The 27,867-nt window shown below is 47.0% G+C and overlaps 1 protein-coding gene across 3 annotated transcripts in view; it reads left to right on the top strand.

Annotated features, from left to right (window-relative positions):
* The window catches only part of DISC1 (DISC1 scaffold protein), a 308,753-nt gene that overhangs the window by 221,552 nt on the left and 59,334 nt on the right, over window positions 1-27,867 (top strand). For all 3 annotated transcript variants that reach the window (XM_012738209.3, XM_075995460.1, XM_075995461.1), the window contains exon 10: window positions 16,907-16,967. In XM_012738209.3, the coding sequence (XP_012593663.2) occupies window positions 16,907-16,967 (61 nt within the window). The remainder of the gene's footprint in view (window positions 1-16,906; window positions 16,968-27,867) is intronic.

The following is a 27,867-nucleotide window of genomic DNA, read 5'->3' on the forward strand; positions in this document are numbered from 1 at the left end:
CCCCTCACACGTGACACAAGATTGCTCAACAATAGGCAATTTCAGAAAACATTAATATCAGCAGTGCAAAGCCCTTTATGAGGAAAGCTATGCAAACGCCTTTCAAAGGACTTGCATGCTTGTAGAATCTTGCTGTTAATTGGGCATGCTTATCAAGCCAGTCAATTAGCAGAGGGACTCGTACCTTATACAGGGGTTATGTTCTAAAGCTAACACCTAAGGCAAAAATTAAGCACATTGAAAAATGCGCTGAAAATTCCCCAAGTTGCCCGTAAAACAAGGTATACAAGGTTTTGTGTCTATGAATCTTTTCAGTAATATGGATGTGTCAGTGTACAATGCATACCATTTAATAGAGTACACATGCAAACCAGAATTTTCCAGAAATTTTATTGCATAAAACATTCGCACAGAGCACATCTGGTTGAATGTACGGAAGTTATGTGTGCATGTGACGTGATTGTGTCTGTGGATAGAACTTTTGACAGCTTCCTCCTTTCTGGGGCCTAACTGGTTCCTCCATTCTTCTTGGTGTGATTAAACCGAAGGCGGAAACTGGCACTGCTAGGTTCAGGGGGCTGATCCTTGGAAAGAGCTGAAAGTATGTCCACACTGGGGAGGGTCAGCTGCAGTGAAGGTCCCAAGCCGGTGGCAGTCTGACCCGGAGAATCACTCTGGGCTGACTCCCCAGTGTGCTGGTTCTTGCTCTTTGGGCTCAGACCCTGTTTGTCCCTGGCCCTGGGGTCACCTGTGCCTCACTCAGAACTGGCATCTTTGCACGTGTTACCTTGGACTCTCATCCCAGCCACCCTTCACTTCACTTTTTGTCACGCAGACCAGCTGTTTTTTCATCCTGCCCATGCTCTGCCAGCACCCAGCTACTGCCTGGTCCCAATTCTCAGTTCTGCCTCACCTGCTGCAGGGCAGGCGCTTATTCAGTGTCACTGTTCTCCAGCCACAGTGGCATGGCCGTGGGGCATGGCCCAGAGGAGAGAACAATGTGCTCTGTCCAGGAGTCCAGCAGCGTGTTTCTGGGCACCATGAGGCCACAGGTGACTGTGTGGAGAAGCTTTTGTACCTCTGCATCCCTCCACCTCTACCATGAAAAAAAGGCAGGGCATTCTTCATTTTGAATGAGTTTTTAAAAACGTTTTTTGTTGGTAGAAGGTAGCTGTCAAGAAGAGTTGCATTATTAAACTGGTACGGGGAAACTGGCAGAGAAATGAGTTGGAGAGCTGGGTTTGCGTAAAGGCTGACAAATCTGTCTCTACAGATTTTGGGGACTGCTGTCGCTCCATTGACAGTGCATGACTGTGGCTGAGGTCACTGCCCTTTATGTCTCGAAATCTCAGCACCTGTAATTAAGAACAAACCCATAGTAGTTTCATCCACGCCATTTTCTGATGTTTAGACAAAATGAATATATTTTCACAATCTCTTAACACCAACTCCTTTTTAAAGTCTTAATGGGATTCTAAGGTATTAACAGGGCCTTTCTGATATTATCTGTAAAATCAAAAACTGGGCTCAGATTTCCTATTTTTTTCTTCTTCTTTTCAGTCAAAGGAGTCCCCATCCAACTCACATATTTATAACACGTCCCTGTGATAAGGAGAAACTGCTCACTTATCTCTGAGTCCAATGACAGAAAGTATATCAGAAAAAAGATATTCCAATCCCTCAAACACACACAGTAGTGTGAGACGGAAATTACACTTTAATCTGCAGTCGGGCAGGCTCTGTCTTCCATTAAACCTGTATCCCCCGTTTTATGATAGAGTTGAGCCAGTTATATATGACTCACTGGGAAAGTGCAGTTTATGATCTTGTTAGGAGAAATGGTTTCACTGGGATCATTTTAAGCCAATAATTTTATACCTACCTCCTCCTAAATATCTAGGACATTAACTTATTAGCCGTTTCTGGTGTCAAGCCTAATGCGTTTTAAATGCTTAAAACAAATACCAGGAAACGGTGGGGATTGGAGAATAGATTTTTCCGTAGGCATTCAGCGCTGTCAGCTGTCAGGGGGATCGATCTCCGCGGATTTAGTGGGGAAAGGCTCTCGATTCTTGGCTCCCTCTGCACGCGGAGCTTTCGTTTTATCCAACAGGAGGGAGAGCATGCACGCGGCATGAAAGCCTATCTGATTATTTCACAACGCAGGCTCACGTCTATTTGACTGACGAGGTCCTGGCCCCCAGCCAGTGTGACAGCGTTGAAATGTCGTCCCCTCTGCACAGCTGGAGGGGCCCGTGTGGAGGTGGGTGGACTGGAGGACGTCCAGGCAAAAGGGATTTCTAAACACGCCTGTATGTGCGTGTGTGCACGTGTGGGAAGGCCGTTGTCAATCACTCATCATTACTTTTATTGCAAATCCCAGGCAGTTCTTCCAGCCCTCTTGGCAGGATCTGATCCCGTTGATAGCTGTGGGAACACTTTATTCTTCACTGGTCTCTGCAGACACCCCTTCCTGGGGTCAGTGACTTCTCCGACCACTCCGTCTCTGTTATCTTCGCCAGCTTCTCCTTCTCAGCCCCTTCTTAAGGGTTTGTTCTTTGGGATTCTGTCCCCGGCCAGGTTTTCTTCTCACTCTACATGCCCAGGGCGGTAGGCAGCATAATGGCCCCAAGAAGTCCATGCCCCGATCCCCAGAAACTGTGAAGAGGTGACGTTACAAGGCCACGGGGACGTTGCAGATGCGAGTAAGGCTGTGGATCCGAGGTGAGGAGAGCAGCCCGGGTCATCCAGGCTGGCCCCGTTGAATGACGTGAGCCATTCGAAGGCCAGGACATTCTCAGGCTGGTGCAGAGGAGGGAGGGGGCAGGAGGAGAGTCAGTGGGGTTTGAAGTGTGGGGGGCACTGGATGTGCCACTGTTGGTGTTGGAGAGAGAGGGAGGGGCCACAAGCCAAGGAATGTGGGTGGCCTCTTGACAATGACAGCAGGCGAGGAGATGGGGACCTTAGCCTCTATATGCAAAGAACCGGATTCTGCCAACAACCTGAAAGGGCCCAGAAGTGGATCGAACCCCAGGCCTTCCAGAAAGGAACATAGCCCTGCATTCACATTGGTTTCAGCCTGTGCAGAGAGCTGGCTGAGTACCTCTGCACGAGACTTCTGACCTACAGAGCCATGAGAAAATAAATTGGGGTTGTTTGAACCTGCTGAATTTGTGGCAATGTGTTACAGCAGCCATAGAAACGAGTCCATCCATCTCCTGGCTTCAATTAGCCACGTGCATAGCCAGCGGGGGTCCCTGTGCCCCACCTTGCTGAACTCCCAACCCCTACGACGCCCTTCTTTTGAGCAACTCTGCTTGGATGTCTTCAAGACATATCCAACTCTACATGTGAGAAAGTGAACTCTTTTTCTTTCCTACCAAATGTTTCTTCTCTGATGTTCTCCTCCATTGCCCATTGGCCAAGCCGCAGACCTGGAGTCGGGCCGCATCCTTCCTCTCTGCTTCGCTCCTTGTGCAATTCCACCTCCGTCAGGTCGTGGTTGAAATGTCACCATCTCAAGGCCGGTTCCTCTGACCATCAATTTAAAATGACAGCCCACCACAAATACACGCATTGTCCTCTCACTCATCTACGGCTGGCGTGTCATATATTTACTTACTTCTTTGCTTATTATTATCCGTCTTCACTCTTGCAATGTCAGCTCACATCTGTTTAATTTTATTCATTCTCCTAAGCAAGCAGCGACATAACAGCTCTCAAGCATCAGGCTCTGCTCTAAGCAGTTCTGCAAATACCCACTTCCCTGAGACTTTTCTCGCTGTGGTAGCTGTAGCTGTCTGAACAGTGTCCAACACACAGTAGTTGCTCAATAAGTAGCTCTTGGGTGAGTAAATGAATGAACGAATCCAGCCTGACACCGAATCCTGATATTTATCTTATAAATATCTTCCATTTCAGCCCACCCTTTTCCATCCCTCGTGGCCATGCCATTCCCCTTTTTGGGACCCCAGAATGACTTCCCTTTGTCTATAGGAGGAAGTCTGTGCTCCCATAGCTGTTTATACTCTCGTCTTGACGTGCCTGCTTGTTTTCTGTCTCCATCCTCGTTTCCTGACACTTGCTTCTCACCCCCTCTCCTTCCTTGCACGCTGGTCCTCAGTCAGCACCGCACATTCTGTTCCCACATGCCCCGTCCTCCTCCTACTGCCCACCCTCTGCGTGTGAGCTCTTTGCCACAGACATTGCTCCTGCCACATGCCCGTCCTCTGCGTGTTCTTCATATTTCAACTCAGAGGTTCCCCCTCCAAGACGCGACACCTCCCCTGAGAAAGTGCCTTTGCTCGCGCACGCTCACTGGTGTTCTGTCTCGGTCTCTCTGTCCCCTGTCTGACTGTGACTAAGAGCTTTGCCTGTGCCAGTCCCTCACTGGCCCACACGGTTCTCGCCGAGAGCTGGAGAGCGCGTCTGCTTGGGCACCAGGTGCACCGGCTGGCACCTCGCAGGGGCTGGCGGTCACCTGTGCAGTGAGTGAACTGTTTCCCGTGGCTTGGGGACCCCCAGCCAGGCGACCTCACCAGCAACGGGGGCACTTGTTCTGCCAGTATTGATTTGCGGGCGCAATTATATGTGTAAATGCATTTTCCCTGTTCTGCCTTAGGACCCAATTTTTGAAAATTAGATTTTAAATGTCGTATTCTCCTCACTTACATCTTATGCTTCTCGACATTCAGCGCATAATTGAAAACGAAAGGCATAGAGAATTGGACTCATTTAGTTTACTCCACTTGAAATCCATGCTAGGTTATTTTTAAATTCTCACAGACCTTGTGCTCTTTAGGGTGTGTTTGGGATGGGGGAGGAAGGGAGAGGGGGAGGAGGAAGGCAGGGAGGGGGGAGGGAGGCAGGGAGAGAGGGGCAGGAAAAAAGAAGACACTGCAAGCTGTCAGAGGTGCCGCCTGTCGCTGTACTTTGTTTTCATACATTCGGTTTTCACATTAGTGTTACCTCAAATACGATGTCTAAAGCCAAAGACTGAAAATGAGATTCTGCCTCAACATTTGCTGCTGTGGTACGTTCTCGATTGCAATGAGGGGCTGTGGCCAGCTTGTACCCTACGTCACAGGGGGTGCAATGTCACAGTCTTGACCTTCTTTCTTGTGCTTTCCAGCTGACACGTTCCTCGGCTCTGTCGCACCCGCCAGATGGCAGGTGGGGAGCAGATTCAGGCATGGGCATCAGCTGGGTGTACAGCCCCCTCACTTGCACACACCTGCTCTCATAGGCACCCAGGTGAACGGGTGGGTGGGTTGGGGGGCTCCCCTTCACCCACGGTTCTGAACCTGAGTTCTTGGGTCAGAATTGGGTGCTGCAACCTTCAGATATCACAGATCTCCCTACCTGCCGCTGCTCTGCGCGCCTGCAGTGTGAGGTTTTGGGCTCCTCACAGCCAGGAGGTGCTGAGTGCTCGTACTGAGGTGTGGGCGTGTAAGACTGGTGACCGGTGACCCCCACACCTGTATTGTGTGACACCCTCACACTGCCCCAGGGGCGCCCGCGTGCTCACTGCCGGTGCTCCTCACTGGGAGGCTTCCCACCTGCCCTTGTCTGCTTCACGACGTGACAGCGAGGTTCCAGGAGCAAGGCCAGCAAAGTGAGGTCAGGCGCACTTTGCAGGAGAGTTCACAAATAATCCAGCAATGTGCGTGGAGAGCCCCGTGGGGTGTTGTCCTCGCGAGATTTGAATTCTAAGGGGAGAGACGGACGTACAACAAATAGAAAAAAATTAATTGCAATGGCTATAAAGGCTGCAGAGGCAACAGTCAAGGATCAGAGAGAATTATTGGGGTGGCAGGCAGCCAACATATGTGGAGGGAAGTGGCCCTGAAGGCGGGAACGTGGAAGCTAAGGATGAGAAAGCCACCCCACAGGGAGGCAGCAGGGCCTGCCAGACAGAGGGTGGGGAAAGGGACTGTGCAGCGAAGATGAGGAAACCAGACCAGGGATGGAGGGGAACAGGGGACATGGGAACCAGGGAGAAGCGAGGTTGACCATGCTGCACCCCAGGGCCCTGGGGAGGGGGTTGGGTTTTATTCAGGGGACGCCAGGGATGCCAGTGCAGGCTGTTCGGCAGGTTTTTCTGGTTCCTATTTCCAAGGAGAAGGGCGAGTATAAAAATATTGGAGGTTGCAGGCTCCTTGCCTATCAGGAAAGCTGCTTGGTGGCCCTGGAGAATGCAGCACTCACAGTTGTCACCAGAGTTCTGCACCTCCTTCTCCGGCTCCTGGACCTCTGTCTCTGTCTCCCCTACAGAGGCCAGAGGTGGCAAACGCCAGCCCCCCGGGTGCTGTGTCGCGGCAGTCAGGGCAGCAGCAGGAAGGACACTCCTAACCCTGGGCATTGCCCCCTTCCCAGTGCTTCTCCCAGGAAGGTGCCGTCCGGGAGGCTCATGACACATGTGGTTGGGTTTGTGGAAGATCAAGGATTATGTTCCCTGCCAGTGACTGTGTTCAGGTTGAAAGTCAGCTCTTCATAATGCCGAGCTCACAGCCAATAAGGCTCTCCTTTGTTTTCTCCCTTGTCTATTTTAGGACTGACTGCAAATATTGGTGAAAGCAGGCTCAGCACTAACACGTGCGGGGCTGAGGCCGTGACGCCACGTGAGGCCCGTGTGCCGCCTGTCTGAATATTTGCAGGGATGAATCAGTCTAGCGAATGGCTAAATATAGCACGCTTCTTTTGAGCCCCACAGAGGAGGTGCTTGGGGTGTGGGCTCTGGACTGGTGGGTTCGCCTATCCAGGGTCTGCTCACAGGTGGACTGTTTATATTTCCCAGGAATCGGCCATCCTGTGAGGGGCGGCCCCTCCAGGGTCAGCAGGATGGCAGATGCCAAACCATCATAAGACACAGAAAATAAAAACCATGGTTAATACTCTTGACAAATATAACTTCTTAACAGCTAGGAGACCAGGTATGGATTTAGAACTCTTGGATCCCTCGGATTCTGTGTCAGAAAGTGGAGGTGCTGCAGGTGTGGGCGAGGTGGGGCTGTCCCCTTCTTTGCACATCTGTTGTCCCTCGGCATGAGGGCCTTGTGCGCAAGCTTGCAGACCCTCCAGCTTGTGTGTCTGGGTTCTGCCGACACCTCTGTGCTGGAGACTCGGGGGCATGCCGGATCCCCTTTCTGCCGGACCTTCTTCCCGCAGCGACCGGAAGTGCTGGTGACAGATGCCCTCGGCTGTCAGCCGCTTTCAGTTTTGCTGGGGCTTAAGAAAAAATGGCCTTGCTCGAGGCCATACTTGGATCCAGCACCCAGTCAATGAGGCGGGGATGGATGTAGAAGTCTGGTCCCTCCTTGCAGCTGGGAAGAACTCCGAAGGGCTCCCCGGCTGCAGAGCTCCCGTGGGTTTTCTGTGTGCTTTGCGGTTCTGTGCAGTCCTGTCTCAGATTCCCTGGTACACACCCAGCATGTTAAATGCTACCTCAGAGTCACTTTCCTAGGGAAGCCCTCCTGCCACAGCCCCTTCCCACCCCACCTTCTCCCACACAGCCACCCCGGCACCCTCAGGCCTAGGCGTGCACACCCAGAAGGCCAAGCTGGGGGAGAGGCCGGCTTGCATTTAAGAAGTGGTCTCGAGGACATTTGGGTGAGAAACTCCAGTGTCCTGGGTACCAAGAACACAGACTAAAGTGGAGGGGGCAAGTCGCTTGGCCTTGTGGCCCCCGGGCCTTGTGGGGAGGGGTGGTGTGCACGGGCCCAGGGCAGGGGCCCTTCCTGTGTAGGGCTGAGGACTATTCCAGATTAAGGGGTTTGGGAGGATGAAGCACTCGGGCAGAAGCAAGAGGCTTCGTACAGGCTGTTTTCCTGGAGGACTTGGTGTTGCACGGGCCTTTCCCACCTGGCTCGGGTTGTCCCGATGAAGCAGATGTGCAATCACTCATATTTTTCCTGTGATGATTGTTTAAACATACTTGTTTTGTCACCTATGTATCCATCACTTGGGTGTTGAAGGGAAGGAGTCTCACCTGCATCTCACCTGCTGAGGCACATTGGCGTGGCATTCAGCCTCCAGGGAGACTTGGTTTATAAACAAAAGTTGCCAAGTCACATGTGTTGGGGCCACAGGAGGGTGACCACATGTACCTGGATGTGGACAGCACATGTGTGTGCGGGGGGTGGGGTGGGGAGAGAGAGGCAGGCAAGTCATTGGTGGTGGATGGAACCTCACAGCCAACTAAAAACTATCCTCTAATTGAAAATCGCCCCACTCTGTGCCTCCATGTGGCCAACCTGGCCTTTCCCTCCCTACTTCTTCTGTAAGACACTTGAGAAAGTAAGTCAATGAGGAAACCATAGGTGGAATCTTTCCAAAGCACACATGGAATGCTTATCAGTCTAATCTTGGTATTGCACCACGATGCAGATTACAAACTCACAGATGTTTTAATGGTCATCTTGGCGGTGTCCTATTCATATACCTGAGTCTGTTCACCTGTCCAGGCTCCTGAGTGCAGTGGGGACAGGTTGGGGTCCTGTGAGCTGCAGCCACTGGCCTGAGCTGTCTGCTCTCTGCCTTGGAAGTGAGCTCTGTGTACGGCTTGGGAAAGGCGTGCCTTTCTTCCAGACTCCACGTCCTTGCCATTCTAACCCCACCGTCCTCTCAGGTGGAAGAATCAGTTTGCCATGGTGGTGACTCTGGCCTCTATCTAGAAAGAAAAAAGCCCGGTTCGCTGTGGTCTTTGTTACAGCCTGTAAGAGATTGGGAACATCTGTGTAGTCCACACCTTATAAACCAGTGTCATCCCGATTTCCACTGTGTGCACCCCCCAAACAGCCCCAGGAGCAGCCACGAGCGAGGGTCCACAGCTCTTGTGGCAGTGTGACATTTTTGATGACTTGGTGTCCAAAGAAGGGATTTTTAAACTCTCCTCTCTTGGTCTCATTCCTACCATACTTCCCTCTCTCCTCTTCCCTACACTTTATTTTGTTTGTTGCAGAAACCCAACGATTAATGTGTCTCTATAACTGCTTTCCTCTGAGCTCAGGGGCCCTATACTCCAGGGATCCCACAGGGTCTGTCTCCCCACCCCGGGCTGGGCTGCCTCTGAGTCCCCATCCCCCAGTCCCTAATTCTCCGATGGCCTCAGCTGCTCCACATCCTAATAACCTGTTCTGATTTCTGTCCTTTCATCAGGTGGTCGGTTGTTTGAGAACATAAACTGCGTCAATAAACCTTTGTTGGATGACACGTCAGGTACCTCGCTGCCTTTGAGCCCGGGACTGGGCTAGGCACTAGGGGGGCAAAAGGATGGAATTCTTGGCCCTAGCAGAAGATGACCCATGTCCTAAGGGAACTTGGTGGCTATAGGAAGTCTGGAAGGCCCGTGGGACCTCAGCAAAGAGGAGAGAGTGGCATAGGAAGAGGAACTGCAGGGCGAGAGAAAGAGTCTTGCCCACTAGCAATGATCTTAGTGAGTAGGAAGCAGAAAGGTTTTAGGGAGGCATTCTAGGCAGAAGGAAGGGTGGAAGCCAAGGCGTGAGTCGTAGGACTCAGAAAGGCTCTGCATTTGGTTCAGATCACCACACTGGAAGCAGAGGTGAGGCTGGCAGGGAGACATCGGTCCCAGGGCCTTGGAAGTAGAGCAGTTGGTGACGTTAAAATCTTCCCTCGCCCTCCCTAGGCCCCCATCCTGCAGAAATCTGTTGGGTGAAAGGAGCAGGCAGTGTCTGGGCTGGCTGCTCAGAAAATTCCTCCTGCCACGTCCAACACGAGGGACACCTTGCAGGGCAGGGTACGGTTGCTTGCAGTGGCTGCGGTCCCTTGCCACTGAGCACGTTCTGAGATCCTCCCGGCGTTGTGGATCTCTCTTCCACGGGCAATAGCTCAGACAGACCGTCAGAACCAGACGCTTTTGTGTGTCTTTTAGCAGCCACACATGTGCAGCCTCTGCTTTGGAGGGGAAAGCATAAAATTCTTCGCTTCTGTGAAATATGGAATTCCTTCAGTGAAATCCATAAATTGTATTTTGTAACAACTGGGCAACAGTATTGTGTATTTGTAAAAAAAAAAAAAAAACATAGCCTTTGGCAGAAAACCCAAGAGAGTCTGAATTTATTTAATCCTTGAAATAACTTCTCACAGCCCCATTCTCCTTATCCTCAAAAGGGATTTAGAGAGTTATTGTGGGAATTAAACAAAATAACGACGCACGTGGAAACGTCCTGCTGGTGCCCAGTGTGAGCTCACTTGCTTTGGCTTAAGCAGATCAAGTGTGGATTGTGGCTTTTAAAATAAAAAACCAAGAAGCACAAAGTGTTTCTGAAGATAGTATTCCATTTAGAAAGCAAAGTCCCAAATTTTATTCCTTATGCTATCAAAAAATAATGAAGCTTTTGTTTGAGGGAAGAAGGAGAAGAAAGAACCCAAGAATGAGACTGCACACTCTCAGATGTTCACTGCCGGGCAAGGCACAGGACTAGGCATTCTAAGCAGTCTCGAAAATATTGTAGATTAATCCCCAAGTCACAGCTCTTTCAATTATACGCACTAGAAAGCAAACCCAAGACAGCCCACTGCTGTCAGCAGGGCTGGCTAAGGAAAGCCAGCCCGTGTTTCCATCTAGCGAAAAACATTTGACAAGGGCACGTGAGTGGGAGGCTGTGAAGAGAACCTGCTTGGAACTGATAGTGTGAGCTTTCTTCTGACCCGCTTTCCATACCGCGAGCATTTGATTTTTCTTTGTGTCGTTGACTCATGCTGATTTATTAGGCTGTGTGCTTCAAGGGCATTGGGAGATTGCATGTAGGAGCAAGTCTCAACTGGGAAAGTGAGAATTACTGTATCAGATGATACCCAATTAGCTAGTGACAAGCACAGCAGGTAGGGTTGGAACGTGGGCTTTATCTACCATGTAGCATGGGCACTCGCTACATATTAAACATTTTTAAACCTGGGGTGGGGCTTACCTACTCATTTCTCCTTCCCTGCCCCCTGCCCACTCTCTCTTCCCTTCTAAGCAGGAGCCGTCTCTACGTTCATGAGTCTCAAGACTGCCAAGTCCTGCAGATGTGTACCAGGGCTCAAGGGCAGAGCTTTCTGAGGGGGGTGTCTCCCTGGGAAGCCACACACCAGCCCACAGGGCAAAACGGTGGCAGCAGAGGTGTAAACCCAGTTCAGAATAATTGCTTTTACTTTCTTCGTGGAAGACAGAGTCATACGATGACGGTCCAGCTCTGAAAAAGCTTTTCCACTCCTGTTCTTCGGGTAGCTCTGCTGGCGTGAAGGAGTTAATCTCCACGTCCACGTCCAAGTGTGGCTGTGACAACAGAGATGGAGGCTCAGAGCTCTGCCTTTGCCCCAGCCCACTGCCTGTATAGCTGTCTTGTCTTCCTTTGGAGTGGCACTGTGCAGTGCATCAAGTGACCATAACGTAAGTTTAGGGACAAATGACTTGGAAATTATTGGGAAGGTAAAATGATAGCACATTAAATGCCTGATATTCTAAAACCCAAATCTTATTTTATGTGCAGCTACTGTTCTGGATTATCCATGCCTCCTCTTGCATCAGCTAGCATGGAAAATCCTTTAAGATTTCTAACTCAGTCACTTCCTCCAGGAATCATTTTTTTTTAACCCCCTCAAGTTGGCCCAAATCTCCTTCCACAACGCTCCCAGCATGACTGCTGCTTTAAGTTTTTGTTACTGAATCTAACTCATTGCTTTTATTAGTCATCCATTTATGTGACTGTTTCTGTCACCAAGTCCAGTTTTCTCGAGTTCGTGGCCAATATGGTATTCATCCCTGCAGCCCCAGTGTCTAACACTGAATCGGGCATGCGGCGGGCATTTAAGAAACATTGAATGAGAGTCAGATATAACCTCAAAGAGAAACCTTTCCTTTGTTACTATTTATTAAATCCGTAGGATCCACATCTGATAATCTTCCTTCTCTCTGCATAATCTCTTATCAACATCGGAGGAAAAGAGAGAGAGAATTAACAACAACATCCAGAATGATGTCCTGCCAGTGAGAAATGAATCCATTGCTAACTTGATGGTGTCACCTTTATTTGGTTCTGGCCCTAGAGAATGTATAGTCAAAACCCTAGGAAGGACCAGGTCCTGTTTAACTCAGGAATCCTCTCTTCAGAGTTCTGTCAAAACTAGAACTGCCACATATAGTGATAGCAGGAAAATGCTGCAAGTAAACAAATTTATAGATGCAAATAAACATCTGTTAGTAAAACCACATATATCTAACACCTTACTGTGAAGAGTGAACCAATGTGGATATAAGCATTAGAAAATTGGCCGCATGCAGAGTGGCTCATACTTGTGATCCTAGCAGTCTGGGAGGCTGAGGTGGGAGGATTGCTTAAGGCCAGAATTTGAGACCAGCCTGAACAAGAAGAGCAAGACCCCACCTTTACAAAAAAGTAGAAAGATTATGCAGGAGTGGTGGGTGAGTGTCTGTAGTCCCAGCTACTCAGGAGGCTGAGGCAGGAGGATTGCTTGAGCCCAGGAGTTTGAGGTTGCAGTGAGCTATGACGACACCAATGCACTGTAGCCTGGGCAATAGAGCGAGATTCTGTCTCAAAAAAAAAAAAAAAAAATCAATGATTTTCACATTGTAGTCTACTTTGAAGTCACCTTGGCCTATTGTCTCTTGGGAGCACATATGTGTCTCTCAGTTTATTTTACCAAATGTTAATTTATTTTGCACTATGTTAGTAGCATTCTTCCCTACAGTTTACATACAATGAGGTTTTCATTTGCCGATGCCTGTTCTTTGCAATCGCCCGTGCCCTGACTTTTTGCAGGGTAGCCTTTGGTCTCTCCTGAATTTACTGTCTTTGAACACCTGCTTCATTTTGTTGGTGCTGAAACTTCACATGCATCCATTCATTGTGCATTGACCGAGCTCCTATTACGTTGTTTAAAGTTGAAGTTGTGTGTGCTCTGTAACAATGGGCTCTGGGACTGTCCGTCACTAGCTGTGTGACTGTGACCCTTGGTGCTGCTCTGAGTAACCAACTGCAGAAGGAGGCTTGTGCTAGGGCTGCTTCATGAAGTACTATTATTGAGTCAGTGTTTAGAAAAAGGTATTTAAAACAGGACCTCACACATAGGAGGTGCTAAATGAAATGGTAGCTAAATTGATATCATGCATTTCACACAGTGGTTTTCCAATGTGGCAGTCAATATCGTTGCAGTTTGAGAAGCCAAAACTGTCTATGTCTTAGGGGCTCGTGGTTGGTGTCTACATTTGACCCATGTAGGACTTCATAGAATGGATTTTTGCTAGTTTTCACGGCCCCACCCAATCTTATCCTGCCCCACCTGCCAAGGCAATCTAGCCTCAAGGCCATTTTTCTGTATTGCTGACTTCTGGGTCTTTGCTAGAACTACGGTACCAGTTCATCTTCATCATCACGCATGGGTTATTAATAATTACCCAGACGGTCGTCCTTTCATTAACTTGAAAAGAGACCTCAGTGTTCTAAAATTTCTCCTTTTGTCTTTTACGTCTTCCTTCTGAAAGGTTTTACTTGGTAGAAATTAATTTTATCTAAATTAATCCTGCAGTAGCGATCGTTAAAATCTGATGACTTATTTTTGTGACAGTAGGCCAGGTGTTGCCTGGTACTTCAGTTTATTTTAGGAAATTCCGGTAACATGACTAATGTTTGACAAATTCTGCGACTGATGCTAAACTGATGAGGTCCCCGTGGCTTCCATTCTCAAAGGTGAGAGATCATATCGTACTGTTCCAATGAGGCCCTCCTGATTAATTGCGGTGGAGGGGCTGGACTTTCTTTGAACCACTGCTCCATTCAGTCTGATAGCAAGTCTTTCTGGGTGTTACTCATTTCCTGTACTATTTTCATGACAAATACTGCTGTCTTTTTATTATGCAAACAAAGGATATAATTCACTGAAACCTAGTTGGACTTGCTTCTGCTTGACATCCTTCTACCTTCTGTATTGACATTCTTCCACCTTCCAACCTCTATGTGTATGCCGAAGAGGCTCTGGCTGGGGAGTGTGGTTCTTTTTCTCCAGCAGACTCGTAGGGATATTTTTGGATTATTGGTTATGATGACTATGGAAAATGTCGCTTTGCTCTCCGGTGAGCAATCGATGTTAAAGAGTCTGGCCCCACAGCTATCTCTGTGTCCCTTGAAACCATGTCCGTTTTACACTTAAATACTACCAAGTACAGCACCTTGCATGAGGCAGGACCCAGATCAAATTCCCTTAGCATTGATTTGTGTTGTGCCATGCACAGCGTTAAATGTTTTCACAGATTTATTGCATTTAATTGCCAATCAATTTTTGTTTAATTGGGTTCATAAAACGAATTGTATGAATTCCATTCTCATATATTTTTTTTTTTTTGCAATCACACAAGAGGAGGTTTATTTTCTGGCTAGCCAGGGTCCAAGCCCCAGAGCACCAATGCAGTGGCTACTCTCGCAGGCAAGGACCCCGACCGGAACAACGGCATGCCTTTTATCCCCATGGTGCACAAGCTGCGCACAAACTGACTATGCCAGGATCATGAGTTGACCTTTAAAATGATTGGTTGCCCACTATTGCCTTTTGAAATAATTGGCGGGTTGGTTGCCCCCTATTGCCTGATGGGCCAGTCGCCCATGCTTTAATGATATTCTCATATTAATATTATGGCTTGAATGTGGATATCAGGTTCCCGTTGCAAATGGGATAAGCGAATTATTCCAGCCTTTTCCTGATCAGGAAGCTTTGGGTCCTCTGGTCCTCTTTGTTTTCCTGACATTTCCTTTAGCATTCAGCATTTCTTTTAGCACCCTCCTTGGCTCTTGGAACCGGGCTTCACCACCGCAAAATTTTCACAGGTCTCTGCTCTAATGGGCATAAGATGGTAAGAAAAGGAAAAAAGAGCAGGGGAGTGAACAGAGAAGAAAAGATGAGCACTATTCTCAGTCGGTGTGTCTGTGAGTGTATTATTTAGGAAGTTTAAAATCTAAACTCCCTGTCTACAGTCCTGGCCTGTCTTGAAGGGTGCGAGTCAACTCGGTAGACATGGGCAAGGAAGTTTTAGGCTTCCTGGCTCGGAGATAGGTCAGGGTCTCATGAAAGTAATGTTTCAACACAGCCTTATCCTAAGGTGGCAGCCTCCAGGTGAGTGGAAAAGCGCATGAACCCTCTTGGATGTTTTCATGCAGGTCCAGTGTCACCAACTGGCGCTCTAGGTGGTTGGATGAGCCAAAGATTTAACATTCAGTTTCTTAATGAAATGGTTAGTTTGGAGACATCTGAATTACTTCTAAACCTAAGAGTATGGCTTTCTTTTCCTCAAGGGAGGTGCTATCCGTTTTTGTCCTTGGAGGTAAGGCACTGTCACGATATGAATGTAGTTGTGGATGATCACTGAGGGCTCCTTATGTTACTCCCACTTCCTGAGTGATATCGTCCAGCTCATTGCTTCAAATGCCAATCCCAAATGTCCACCCCATTCCAGAACTTTCCCAAACTCCAGACTCAGATGTCTCACTTCACACTTGACATCATCGCTGGGTGTCTAATAAACTTCTCAAACTTAACAAATCCTAAACTGAACTCTTGCCTGTCTCTCCAAACCGGTTTCACTTATCATTCTTCCCGTCTCAGTTGATGGCAGTTCTATTTTTTCCAATTGCTTAGGGCAAAAACCTGTAGTCATTATTGACGTCTCTCTTTTTCTCATGCCTGATATTCAACCTACCAGGAAATGCTATTGTCTGTACCTTTAAAATATGCCTAAAATCTGTATACGTATCACCAACTCCTACTAACACCCTGGTCTAAGTTCCTGTTGGGGCTTAGAACGTGCAACTCCAAAATACAGCACCTTGGAAAGTGAGAAGATAGCAGAAACACCTCTTTGTCACTATCTGACCTTCCTGCACCTTTTTGTGTGATGGCCAGCCATAGAGGAACCTCTAACCTAACTCCCCTGAAAGCAGGTCACAGGACCCTATGTGACAGGTGCCTTGCGCCACACCTGGAGGAAAGGAATGCTATGGAGAGAGGCCAAGAAGAATCTGAACAAACAGGCCATTGCTAAATTCCCCTTAGTTTATTACCATTAGATTATATTTTTTATCCCATCACATTTCTACACTGCTGTCCATTCTTCATGGAACCTAACATAAAAATACACAGTTTTCCCTGGGTCTCTGGGTCTTCATTTATGAAAGCTCTATGTCACGTAAAACTTTGGTTAAATAAATTTGTTGTGGCTTTCTCTAGTTAATCTCTTTTGTTATTTTGGTGTCAGCCATGACCTTGGTGATGGGTGAGGAAAAGATAGTACTTTTCCTCCTCTACTTCACGCCATCACCTTTTCCTGAGTGATTCCTAACCTCCTCCATGTCTTTATGCTTCCACCCCATCCTCCTATGGTTTGTTCTCAACATAGTAGCCATGAGTCAATCTCTTTTCATTCTTCTGCAGTATTTCCCCATTTCACTCCAAATACTCAATATCCTGACAGGGACTTTTAGTTGCTACAGCTGTGTAACAAAGCATCCTTAAACTTAATGACTTTACGTCATCATTTATTAAGTGTATGAATTCTGAGAGTCAGGAATTTGGACAGGGGAAAGTGGGGATGGCTTGTCACTATTCTATGATGTCTGGGTCCCTCAGACTCAAAGGTAAAACCATCTGAAATCTTGTTCACTTGTGTATCTGGAGGCTGATGCTGGCCATAGGCTGAGATCTCTGCCCGGATGTCAGCTGGAGCACCCACACAATCCAATGGATTTGAGTGTTTTCCAAACATAAGATGTGATTATCACTAGCGGCTCGACCACAATCCTTTGGTTTTGGGCTTTTAGTTGAACAGTTCTGGGTTTTGTTCAATTTTGACTGCAATTGCATTCACTTTGGATTTTTTTTTTTTTTTTTTTTTTTGCAGAAATGTGTGTGAAGGAAAATACTGTGAAATACATGGAAATGCTTGAGGGTAAACTGTGCAGGTAAGGATAATAATTTCTGCATTATCGATTTCATGGCACATCTGGATTCTTTATTATAACAGAATTTAGTTAAAGTGATGAAAAAGGCTAGCCAGTTTCTATAATAAACTTACAAAAAAGACACAAAGAAGTCCTTTGAATCTCATAAGTGAAGAAGCAGGTGTCAGCCCTGATCTTCTCTTTTAAAAAGTAAATAGATTAAGACACTTAAAAGTGTCTTGGAGAGATCACAGGATAGTTTTCATGTTCTATAAGAAAGAGAAGAATCTTCTTTGGTATATTAAATTCAGAATTTATCCCTTGTCTGATTTTCCTTTTTTATTTTAAGTGTCTGATGGGGGTCTTAAGGATTTTGAACCAGTTTCTACATGGTTTGGAACAATATAGAAATGCATGTCTTAGGTTCTGTTTTGAATCCTGAATCAAAACCAGCATGAAAATTCCTGGTTGCTTTTTTTTTTTCCCTAACCCAATTAGGAATTCAGATTTGAGAAATGTTAGGGATGCTGCTACATGTCAAGATGTTTCTGGCTTTTGTGGGTGTGCACTTATGAAAATAAATCCTAGTCGTCAGGATCTGCTCCTGATTAAGAAAACAAGTACGAGAATGTAATGTGTGCTTTCTTCCCTGGGAGTCATTTAGTTTTATGGAGATCATTTTGCTACTATTTTGGAAATTGTTAAGTAATTCTTTATATAGGCTATGCCTTAAGCTTTTGTCTGCTAGGATAATGCCATCGGCTAAAATGCTGCTGCTTTCTAAGAGATGTTTAGAGGGCCTGCCTTGCTGAGCCCTACTCTTCAGGGTAAGCAAGGTCCTACAGGATTTATTCTAATGCTGGGAAAGAAAGCCCTTGACCACTGCTTGCTCTTTCTCTAATTCCCATGGCCTCAGGCTTAGCAGAGGTGGGGGGTGGGTGCATAAGGGGGAACACATCTGGGTCAAGTGCTCTGCTGAGCCCAGTCTTCCTCCTCTCCCGTGTGTTCTGAGGCAGGTTTCCGGCATATCACTCTTGCTCTTACCCTTGGCTACCATTGTTTTAGCCATAAGCACCGCACACATCATAAGTTAGGTTACTGGGCAGCAAGTTGTAGCCAAAGTACATGGGTATTAGTGGAGAGATGCTCATTGAAATTGTAGCTCTACCATTTATAAGCTGTTCATACCTAGCCTCAAGTAATCACTCATCTTCAGTTTTTCTAGCTATAAAACTGGAAGGAGTCCTACCTCCCAGGGCCAGTGTGTGGATTTAGATAAATATTGCATGTGAAGCACTCACATGGTTGGCACTAGGCAAACATTAGTTCCCTTTTTCCCCTTCCCCTCTCCTTATCTGCAGAATTGGTTGGACACACAATGCAGTAATCAACACACAAGACATATGAGAGATTTTTCCCCACCACCAAGTAAGCAATGCAGTGGACACCAGCTGGGTGTCCTCCAGTGCAATTCTGACACGACCTGCCTGGAGATGGCATCTGATCCCGCCCACAGGTTGAGAGCTCAGCCGCACAAGCCTGCCCCCAACTTCCAACACTCATCACAAGTCCCAGGTTGTTTCCTATGGCTCTCATGGACCAGCTGTAAATCAGGGATCCCAAGATCCCATTCTTAGAGTCAATTAATTTGCCTGGGTAGCTTCCAGAACTCAGGGAAACACTTAGAGTCACTGATTTAATAAAGGATATTAGGAAGGACACAGATGCAGTCATGCACAGGGTGAGGTATGGAGCGTCCAAGCTCTTTCTGGGCACACCACCCTCCAGGAACTTCCACGTGTTGAGTTATCCCAGAGGCTTTTATGGCGACGCCATTGGATAGACATGATAGAAGCGTGGACAAAAGGGTACGATGTAATACTGACAGCCTGAGTGGGGAAACCCAGCAAAGCCTGTCCGTTCAGATTCTTCTTGGCCTCTCTGAGCAGCGTCCCTTCCTCCAGCATATGGGGCCAGACCCCTTCTGAAATGGGGGTCTTATGACCCATGATCAGACCAGGCAGTCAGAGACAGAAAGGTAGGAAAGGATTAGAGTATATGCTTATACTCCATGGCCTGCCTTGGGGAGGAATAACAAGGGCTGTGGGAGTTCAGAGCCAGGAACCGTAGACGGAAACCAGCAGTCATGCCCAGCACGCATCCTCTCTCCCTCCACGCCGGCTGCTCCTCCCACGTGCTCAGCCTGGCGCACAGCCCACTGCGCACCTTGCCTGGCTGCCCTGTCTCTCCCCTTAAATGACCATATTAGCAGCTTTCTCTGCTTTCCTGTTTCCCTTTCACTGCATTCTCCAGCTGGTCTTGAGCGAGCATTTTAACATGCCCATCTGGTCATTGCACGTGGCTGCCTGTTGTCCTAAGGACAAAGGCTGAATGCCTTCCTGTGGCTCGAGGTGTGCTTTCCCACCTGGCCTCTGCGTGTCCCTCAGTGCCACCCACCACCCCCTGTCACCACCCTACTCCTGCTGGGCTTGTTCCCTTACACTTCCCAATGCCATTGTGCTTTCTCTGGAAAGAAACTAGTTAAGAAGGGGAATGGCTCAGGAGTATCATCCGGAGAAGTATTAATATCAGCTTGAATCACGAGAGACTGCTGGCATTTGACCTTTTCTGACCTGGACAAATGGCAACTTCGTATGGTTCCACCCAGTACTTTGGGACATGAAGTCATCTCCAGGAGGGTGCTGTGGCCTGATGCTGTGGCCTGGGACTGGCCAGTCTCCTGGCCGTGATGCACATGACATGCTTGCTCGGTCCCTCCCTTTGAGTGTGCCCTGGTGGGCCTCTTGCAGCCCACTTTCCCCCTCCAGGCCTTCCTCTGTCTGGTCCTCTTTCATCTTTCGAGTTTTAGAGTTCTCCTCTCTGAAGCCCTCTAGGACTCTCAGATCCGAGTAACATGCTTGCACTAAATCTTCTTGCTAAGTGCTTCTTGACAGGCACTGCAAGACTAATCTGCCTTGTTCAGGGCTGTGTCCTCAGTGATTTGCCAGTGCTGGAGGGTGTAGGGGTGATCAATAAATGTGCTGAATGAATGGTTGCCTGAATGAATGAATGCAATTCATTTATAGGCATCCCAATCTCACCTCCATCACCTCCCACCTCTCTCCTTGCTTTTCTAGCCAAGCTGGTGTTCCAAAGCCACTATGTGCTTTGCCTCCTGGCTCACACACACTAGTTAAGTAGGATCCCTCTGCAGTCTCACAAGGCCAGGACAAGAGTTGGCCCCTCCTGCAACCCACTTCCGGAAGGCTCTTTCTGGTGGTAGTTCAAGCTGGTAGGAGACCTGGCTTAGTAGAACTGGGGGCGGGGGGAGAAGCAGCCAGAGCCTTGTAAGCACCCTGGCAGCAGGCAGCTTTATTGCTGCCCCAGAACGGGAGGCCAGAGCAGGCACTGCCAGGCCACCCTCAGCCCCGCACATGATAGTGCCCAGTAGCTCGGGTTGTTCTTGGACAGCCCGCCGCGGCTCCACTGACGACTGTCACACCCCCAGTTCCTTCCCAAGGAATCAACGTCTTAAAACAGGAAGGTAGTTACAACACCTGGTACAGTGTTGCATCGCAGTGACCGCTCAGTTAATGTAGCAGGATCTCCACTAAAGCAGGTGGCAGAGGTGACTGAAAACTTTTGTTACCCGTTCCCACTGTTTTCCATCTCTGGGTCTTACAGAGATTTAGAAGGAAAGCAGCTGAGACCGGAATGCATTAGAATGTTGTAAAGGATCCACTTAAAGATCAGGCTCACGAGGCTCGGATCTGCCCAGTCACAGTTTCAGAGATAAACTCAACGACAACACTGTCACTCTCTCTCTCTCAAAGTGCACAGAGACCTGGAAACCCGAATACTGAGACCAACTCAGGTAGGCTCAGCGTCCACTCTCTAAATCAAGAAAGTCAAGTGCAGTAGAAAGCCAGGAAGCATCTGATGCTGTCAACAGTTCGAAAGGACGTCCTGCATGAGACAGAGCAAAAAGTGGGCAAGCGCTAAATGAGGACTTTCAGCGTCTATTTAAACAAGCATTTGCCTTGTAATCTTCTGAGTTAAAATTTAGATGTACGTATGTTCCTGTTCATCCTTCCACAAACGACAGATACCATTTGTGGATTAAAAAACCAATATATCCCCACCTGTTTCAGAGATATCCCTCCTTTCCCTTGTCTGTAGCCAAATAGCCAGGGGGTGGCTGCAGCCAGCCCCAAGGTCCCCACACAGACGCTCTCCTCTTCACTCCCACTGCTGCTACCTTCGATTGTGTTCTTTGAATAATCTCCTGTCAGTCTCCCCCACCCCTGGTTCACACCATTTCATTCGATCCTTCTCCCACAGCCAGGATGACTTTATTTCCACCGCACTAGGCTCCTTTTGCACCCAGCACAAATGCCACAGTCTTTGTTATGCCCCCTTCTCCCCCTCCCTTGGCCATTCCATGAGGTGGCCCCAGTCTACTGGTCCAACTTCATCACTGTAATCCCCACCTGCTCGATGGGTGCTTGACGCCCCATACTTGCCCGGTTTCCCAGATTTACTGGGCTCTGCAGGGGCATCTTTGGGGATCCCTTTCCTGCCTCGCCCCTGGGTGCACTCTTATCTGCAGGACTCGGAGCAACAGTCCGTCTCTAAAAAGCCTTTCGGGCCTCCTCCTGCCCCCTGGTTGGTACCCACAGGGGCAGCCATTTACCAGAATCTGTTGCAATGACTCTGTCCATCTAATTCTATTAGACTGTAGAAGGGTTTCGTGCCTTGCTTGCCTTGTATTTTAGGTGACTGGCATGCTGTTTGGTGTATGGTCAGCATAAAATTATATTTAAGGCAAGAATAAATAGCAATTTTATCTTGAAATTTTATTCAGAACTATTAGATTCAAAAAGTCAAAGCAACTTGAGAATTTATAATGCCCAGACTCTTTTGTCTTGCCATCAAATCTTAGTGGTATATGAAGAATAGGGAAAAACAAACAAACTATTTTTAAAGAGCCCCAATCATTTAGTCTTAATCCTGGTTTATTGTTTCTACAGTTCATAGTTAAGCACAATAGTTTCTTCTAGTTCATTTTCCCTTGTGGCTGAACCTTGCTTTAATTTCTATTTTCTCAATGGTTACATATTCTCTGTTAGATACGTTCCTCAAAGAGTCAAGTGAAATAGTCAAAAGTCTTCACTCTGTAGATGGGTTATTTTTTTAAAATTGATCTTGTATTTTTAACCATTAACGGGAGAAATTCATTATTGTCCAGTGGCAAACTCATATCTTAAACTCGTGCCAAGCCCTTCCCCGAGGATGTGTGCTGTGGTTCCGTGGAATGTCTTGTCTGCATGACTAATAGGAAGATTTCTCTTCTTTATAGAATCTCTCAGTTCTAGCTCTACTTTTTTTCCTGAGGTTGAATATAAAACCTTTGCTGCAAACTGTAGATGCAGTTTAGTGGATTATGGGTTATTTTTGTTCCCTTGAACTCTGCTGTGTTATCAAGTGTTTGTTTTGAATGTGAGTGATACTTTTATAATCAGAAAAGGATAAAGAAAAATCATTAAAACCTTTTTGAACATGGAAAGAAGTAGTTATATACCTCCTTAGAGGCCTTTCTTAGCTTTAGAAGGAATTATTAAGAACTCATTGGTCTTATCTGAAATTTACTTTGAAATGTAGAGACTGATATATTTTTCTAAAGGTGATCCAGTTCTCTTTTTTTTTTTTTTTGAGAAAAAAAAAAAACTAATGTTTAGTTTCTAATTATCTTGAAATTTCAATATGGACAGCCTTGATGGGGAATGATAGCCAGGCGAACTCGCTCTGCTAATGCATGCCCAGGGGTGACCAGCAGGGGTGAGCAGTGCCTCAAACACCAAGATCTGTTCCCTCACCCCAGGCTCCCAGAGCCTGTCTGTCACGGCCAAAAGCAGGTGTCAACTGCCCATGATCTAATGAATACGGGAATTAGGGCTGAAGATAGGATACCTAGAGTAGTTGTTTCCAAAGCAGGTGCATGCAAGATGACCCATAGGGGTGTGGAAAGAACATTTTAGAATTTCTATTTCATGCTTCCATTTCACCCATTTAAATTTTTTTTAAATGTTTTTACACACATATAGTAGCGCATGTGTGCCATTTATGAAGCAAATATTAGAGCACATGGTCATAATTTTCTTACCGATGAGTGCACACATAGTTAAAAAGAATTAGAGACAGTGCTGGAAAGAATATTAATTGACTTATTTTTCTAATATTAAAACAGGTATCACACTGAGCCTATGACCACCTGGTCCATCAGCCTTCTTTGTCTTCCTGTCCAAAAATGGGGGAAACAAAGAGTTAACTGTGTAACAGAAAAGTCAGCACTAAGGAGGTGACAGGAAGAGACATAGAGACAGAAAGGGCAGGATGACACAAGGCAGAGGAGAGAGGTCTTAACATGGGATCACTGTTGGTGACTTCAGGCAAGAATCGATGAGCCTCATTTGGGTATCTTTCTCAAAGAGTCAAATGAAATACCCAAAAATCTTTACTTTGTAGATGAGTTCCTTTTGTGTTTTGCTTGATCTTATATCTCTAACCATTGCACAGGGGAAACTTATTACTGTCCAATGGCAAACTCATGCCTCTGGCCAACGTGTGACCCTCCCCGGCGTAACAGCTGAGAACAGAAGGGTCTGCTTCTCAGGGGTGCTCCCCCAAACTAGATAGAGTGATGCCCGTTTTCCTGATAGGTGTGGACGCTACTTATCCTCTTCCTAACAGGAGCCTAACCATGAATGGAATTCTTTTAGGTCCCACATGTAGTGCGCTAGGTATTCCAAATTATGCCAGGTAATTGTGAAGTTCCTGTGCTTGTGGAATAGTTATTTTCAACCCACATTGAACTTATTCCCGACGCTGTAGAGGGGAATGAATATGAGAAATGGCAGTTAGTAAGCAGGCTGGCCCTCCACCCCCTTGGTACAAAGAGAAGGCAGGCAGATGCATGCGGACACCCCTGTTTGTTTTTTTGTGTGCTTTTATTGGATTGTTTTGTCATGTCTCCTGCCCAGTAGGCACAAGTCAAACACTTCACTGTTCCCATCAGACCTCAGCTCACTGCCTTCCCCACAGATTCCTCCTGGCCTTGACCTCTTTGTTTTTCCTCTGTAGCCTCAGGAAAGCAGAGAGGGATTCTCAGCATTTTTCGTTCCCTCCTGTGTTCCACCTCCATTCCCAGCTGGGGACTGTTTATATAGGCTAGGTCTCTCTCTCTCCTGAGCAGAAGAAGAGTTTCAAATGCACAGACTAGGAAATACACTGCTCCTCTTTCATCCCTGCCTGATCAGTGGTCTCTCTGAGTTTAAGTCTGTCTGTCCTGCTAGATTCTATTGCAGCAGAATCTAGTGGCCGTCAGTGATTTCTCCTTCTTCTGGCTCCTGTCTTGTCTCCTGTCTACCTCTCACTTGCTCCTAGATCACGCCGCCCTGAGACATTAATTATCCTTTTATCTGTCCATGTTCTGCCTTCTTACCCCAACTGCCTGCTAAGGCTCAGTGCTCACACACAGGGAAGACTCATGTGCCACTTCATCCATTGGTGGGGACATTTGCATCAAGGGCCCACGTTTCCCTCCTGAAACTAGATAACATTAATCCTACACATCATACACATGAAAGCCTTTGTCTTAGTCTGTTTTCTGGTACTATCAGAGAATAGCACAAACTGGGTAATTTATCAAGGAAAGTTTAGTTGGCTCATGGTTCTGGAGGCAGGGACGTCCAAGAGCATGGTTCTGGCATCTTGCGAGGATATCTGTCTGTGTCATCCCATGGCACAGGGCAGAAGGGCACGAGAGTGTGAAAGACAGAGTGCAGGGGTGGGTGGGTGCAGAACTCACCCTTTTTATCAGGAACCCACTCCTGCAATAACCCACCTACTCCTGCAATAACTCACCCAGCTCTGCAATAACCCACCCACTCCTGCAATAACCCACCCACTCCTGCAATGACCCACCCACTCCTGCAATAACCCACCCACTCCTGCAATAACCCACCACTCCTACAATAATCCACCCACTCCTGCAATGACTCACCCACTCCTGCAATAACCCACCCACTCCTGCAATAACCCACCCACTCCTGCAATAACCCACCCACTCCTGCAATAACCCACCCACTCCTGCAATAACCCACCCACTCCTGCCCAGACCCACCCACTCCTGCAATGACCCACCACTCCTGCAATGACCCACCCACTCCTGCAATGACCCACCCACTCCTGCAATAACCCACCCACTCCTGCAATGACTCACCCACTCCTGCAATAACCCACCCACTCCTGCAATAACCCACCCACTCCTGCAATGACCCACCACTCCTGCAATGACCCACCACTCCTGCAATGACCCACCCACTCCTGCAATGACCTGCCCACTCCTGCAATGACCCACCCACTCCTGCAATAACCCACCCACTCCTGCAATGACTCACCCACTCCTGCAATAACCCACCCACTCCTGCAATAACCCACAAACTCCTGCAATAACCCACCCACTCCTACAATAACCCACCCACTCCTGCAATAGCCCATCCACTCCTGCAATAACCCACCCACTCCTGCAATAACCCACAACTCCTGCAATAATCCACCCACTCCTGCAATGACCCACTCACTCCTGCAATAACCAACCCACTCCTGCAATAACCCACCACTCCTGCAATAACCCACCACTCCTGCAATAACCCACCCACTCCTGCAATAACCAACCTACTGCTGCAATAATGGCCTTAATCCATTAATGAGTGCAGAAGCCTCTTGACATAATCACCCGTTAAAAGTCCCACCTCTCAGCATTGTTGCATTGGGGATTAAGTTTCCAACACATGAACTCTTGGGGGACACATTCAAACTACAGCGTATAGCAGCCTTCATGAAAATATTCATTGTCGGATTTGTTCACTTTTGAACTTTGAAGCCACTTGACTATATTGTGTAATGTCCCAGGAGAAACAATTATCTAAAATACCTTATTTAGTTTCAAATGCAAACTAAGAAAACATAAAGCACTTAATTCTACGATGTTCTACATAATCATTAATTTAATATATGATCATTGTATTTAATTTTTACCTTGTTTTATCTCATACCAGAAAAATCTTAAGTATCCTAAAAATAGTAATATATAAATGAACATACATACAGAAAAAACAATTTATAAAAGATAACAAAAGGGCATGAATTAGAAAGAGTATAAAAAGAAAGGAAAACAAAGACAGGAAAAAATATTGATAACATTTCAGCGGGGATTAGATTTACCACTATAGTAATTTACTATTCTAAATACTGAATTAAGTATAGATTAATATGTGTATGAAATTAAGTAACACTTTACTAGGCAAATGTAGATGATATAATTTCTAATTGACTTTGCAGGTCTGCATTGGCCTTACAATTCACGACGATACTTCCCATTCTCTAAGAACCCGTGTAATGTATTTTCATTGAGAAATAACTTCCCCCTGAAATGTTCACCTATGATGGAATTTAGTTTTCAGAGCACTCAGATCAATTAGAAAGATCAACATGCAGTTCTTCAGAAAGAGAAAGCAGAGTTTCTTTGGTAATTTCAACAGCTCCCCCAGTAAGAAAAGTCCTCCCTTCAGGACAAGACGAGAAGCTGCCAGCCCAGGTCCGAGGTAGCCTCTTCACATCTGGACCACAACTGGGGGGGGGTGCAGACGCTCTTCCTTTCTTGGGACTTGGGGAGTAGAAGTACCATACACAGCAATTAATATTAACATAAAGGGTCTCCTTCCTCCTGGGGTTTTACTTTTCAAATAAAAACAAAAAAGCCATAAAAGCTGTTTCCATTTCCGTACTTGGTAAAAATCCCTGCAGTTGGAGCGAGTGCCACCCACCACCAACTCTGCGGTGGATCCAGGGGCTCCATGCGGGGACAGGGAGGTCTCAACCAAGGGCCTGGTCAGTGATCTCCCTCCTGAGGACTGGGGAGAACCCAAGACCTTCAGGTGGGGAACCAGATCGTCTAGATTCAAGTGTGGCCACTCCTGAGCCACTGGGCCTTCACTAGGTTAATAAATCTCTTAAAGATTCAATTTCCACCGTAAAAAATGGGACAATACTAGAATAAGATAAACAATGATTTGTATACAATAAGGGATTAATGAATGATAGCTATTATTCATGAATAGGAGTTATAGCACCATGCAAATTTTGTTTTTTGTGTTTTATTTTTATTTATTTTTAATTTATTTTTTGAAACAGAGTCTTGCTTTGTTGCCCAGGCTAGAGTGAGTGCCATGGCATCAGCCTAGCTCACAGCAACCTCAAACTTTTGGGCTCAAGCAATCTTTCTGCCTCAGCCTCCCGAGTAGCTGGGACTGCAGGCATGCGCCACCATGCCCGGCTAATTTTTTCTATATATATGTTAGTTGACCAATTAATTTCTTTCTATTTATAGTAGAGACGGGGTCTCACTCTTGCTTGGGCTGGTTTCGAACTCCTGACCTCGAGCAATCCACCCACCTCCGCCTTCCAGAGTGCTAGGATTACAGGCGTGAGCCACCGCGCCCGGCCATCCATGCAAATTTTGAAACCAAAAAAAAATCTACATTAAAAAAAAGAACAACCTTTATTTTATAAAACCAGAATAGAACCCCTTATCTTCTTGGTGAAGTTGTGGGAGAGGAGAGATTTTGTTTGTAGCTGGGACCCTCCATCAAGGACCTGCCAAAACTCCCGGATTATCCAAAGGCTCAGTTTTTCCTGCTGTCTGCCCTTTGGCCAGCTGTTAGCACCTCCCGCAGAGGGTGGAAAGAAAAGGACGTGAGGTAATTGAGTTCGCGTTAATGGCTGTGACAGAAGATGTAGAGCTGTCAGTGGTTCCTACCAGCTAAGGGCCAGGATCCTAGAGCCAACTGTGCCCTCAGAA

Source organism: Microcebus murinus, chromosome 19, assembly GCF_040939455.1.
Source record: "Microcebus murinus isolate Inina chromosome 19, M.murinus_Inina_mat1.0, whole genome shotgun sequence".
Classification (NCBI taxonomy): Eukaryota; Metazoa; Chordata; class Mammalia; order Primates; family Cheirogaleidae; genus Microcebus; species Microcebus murinus.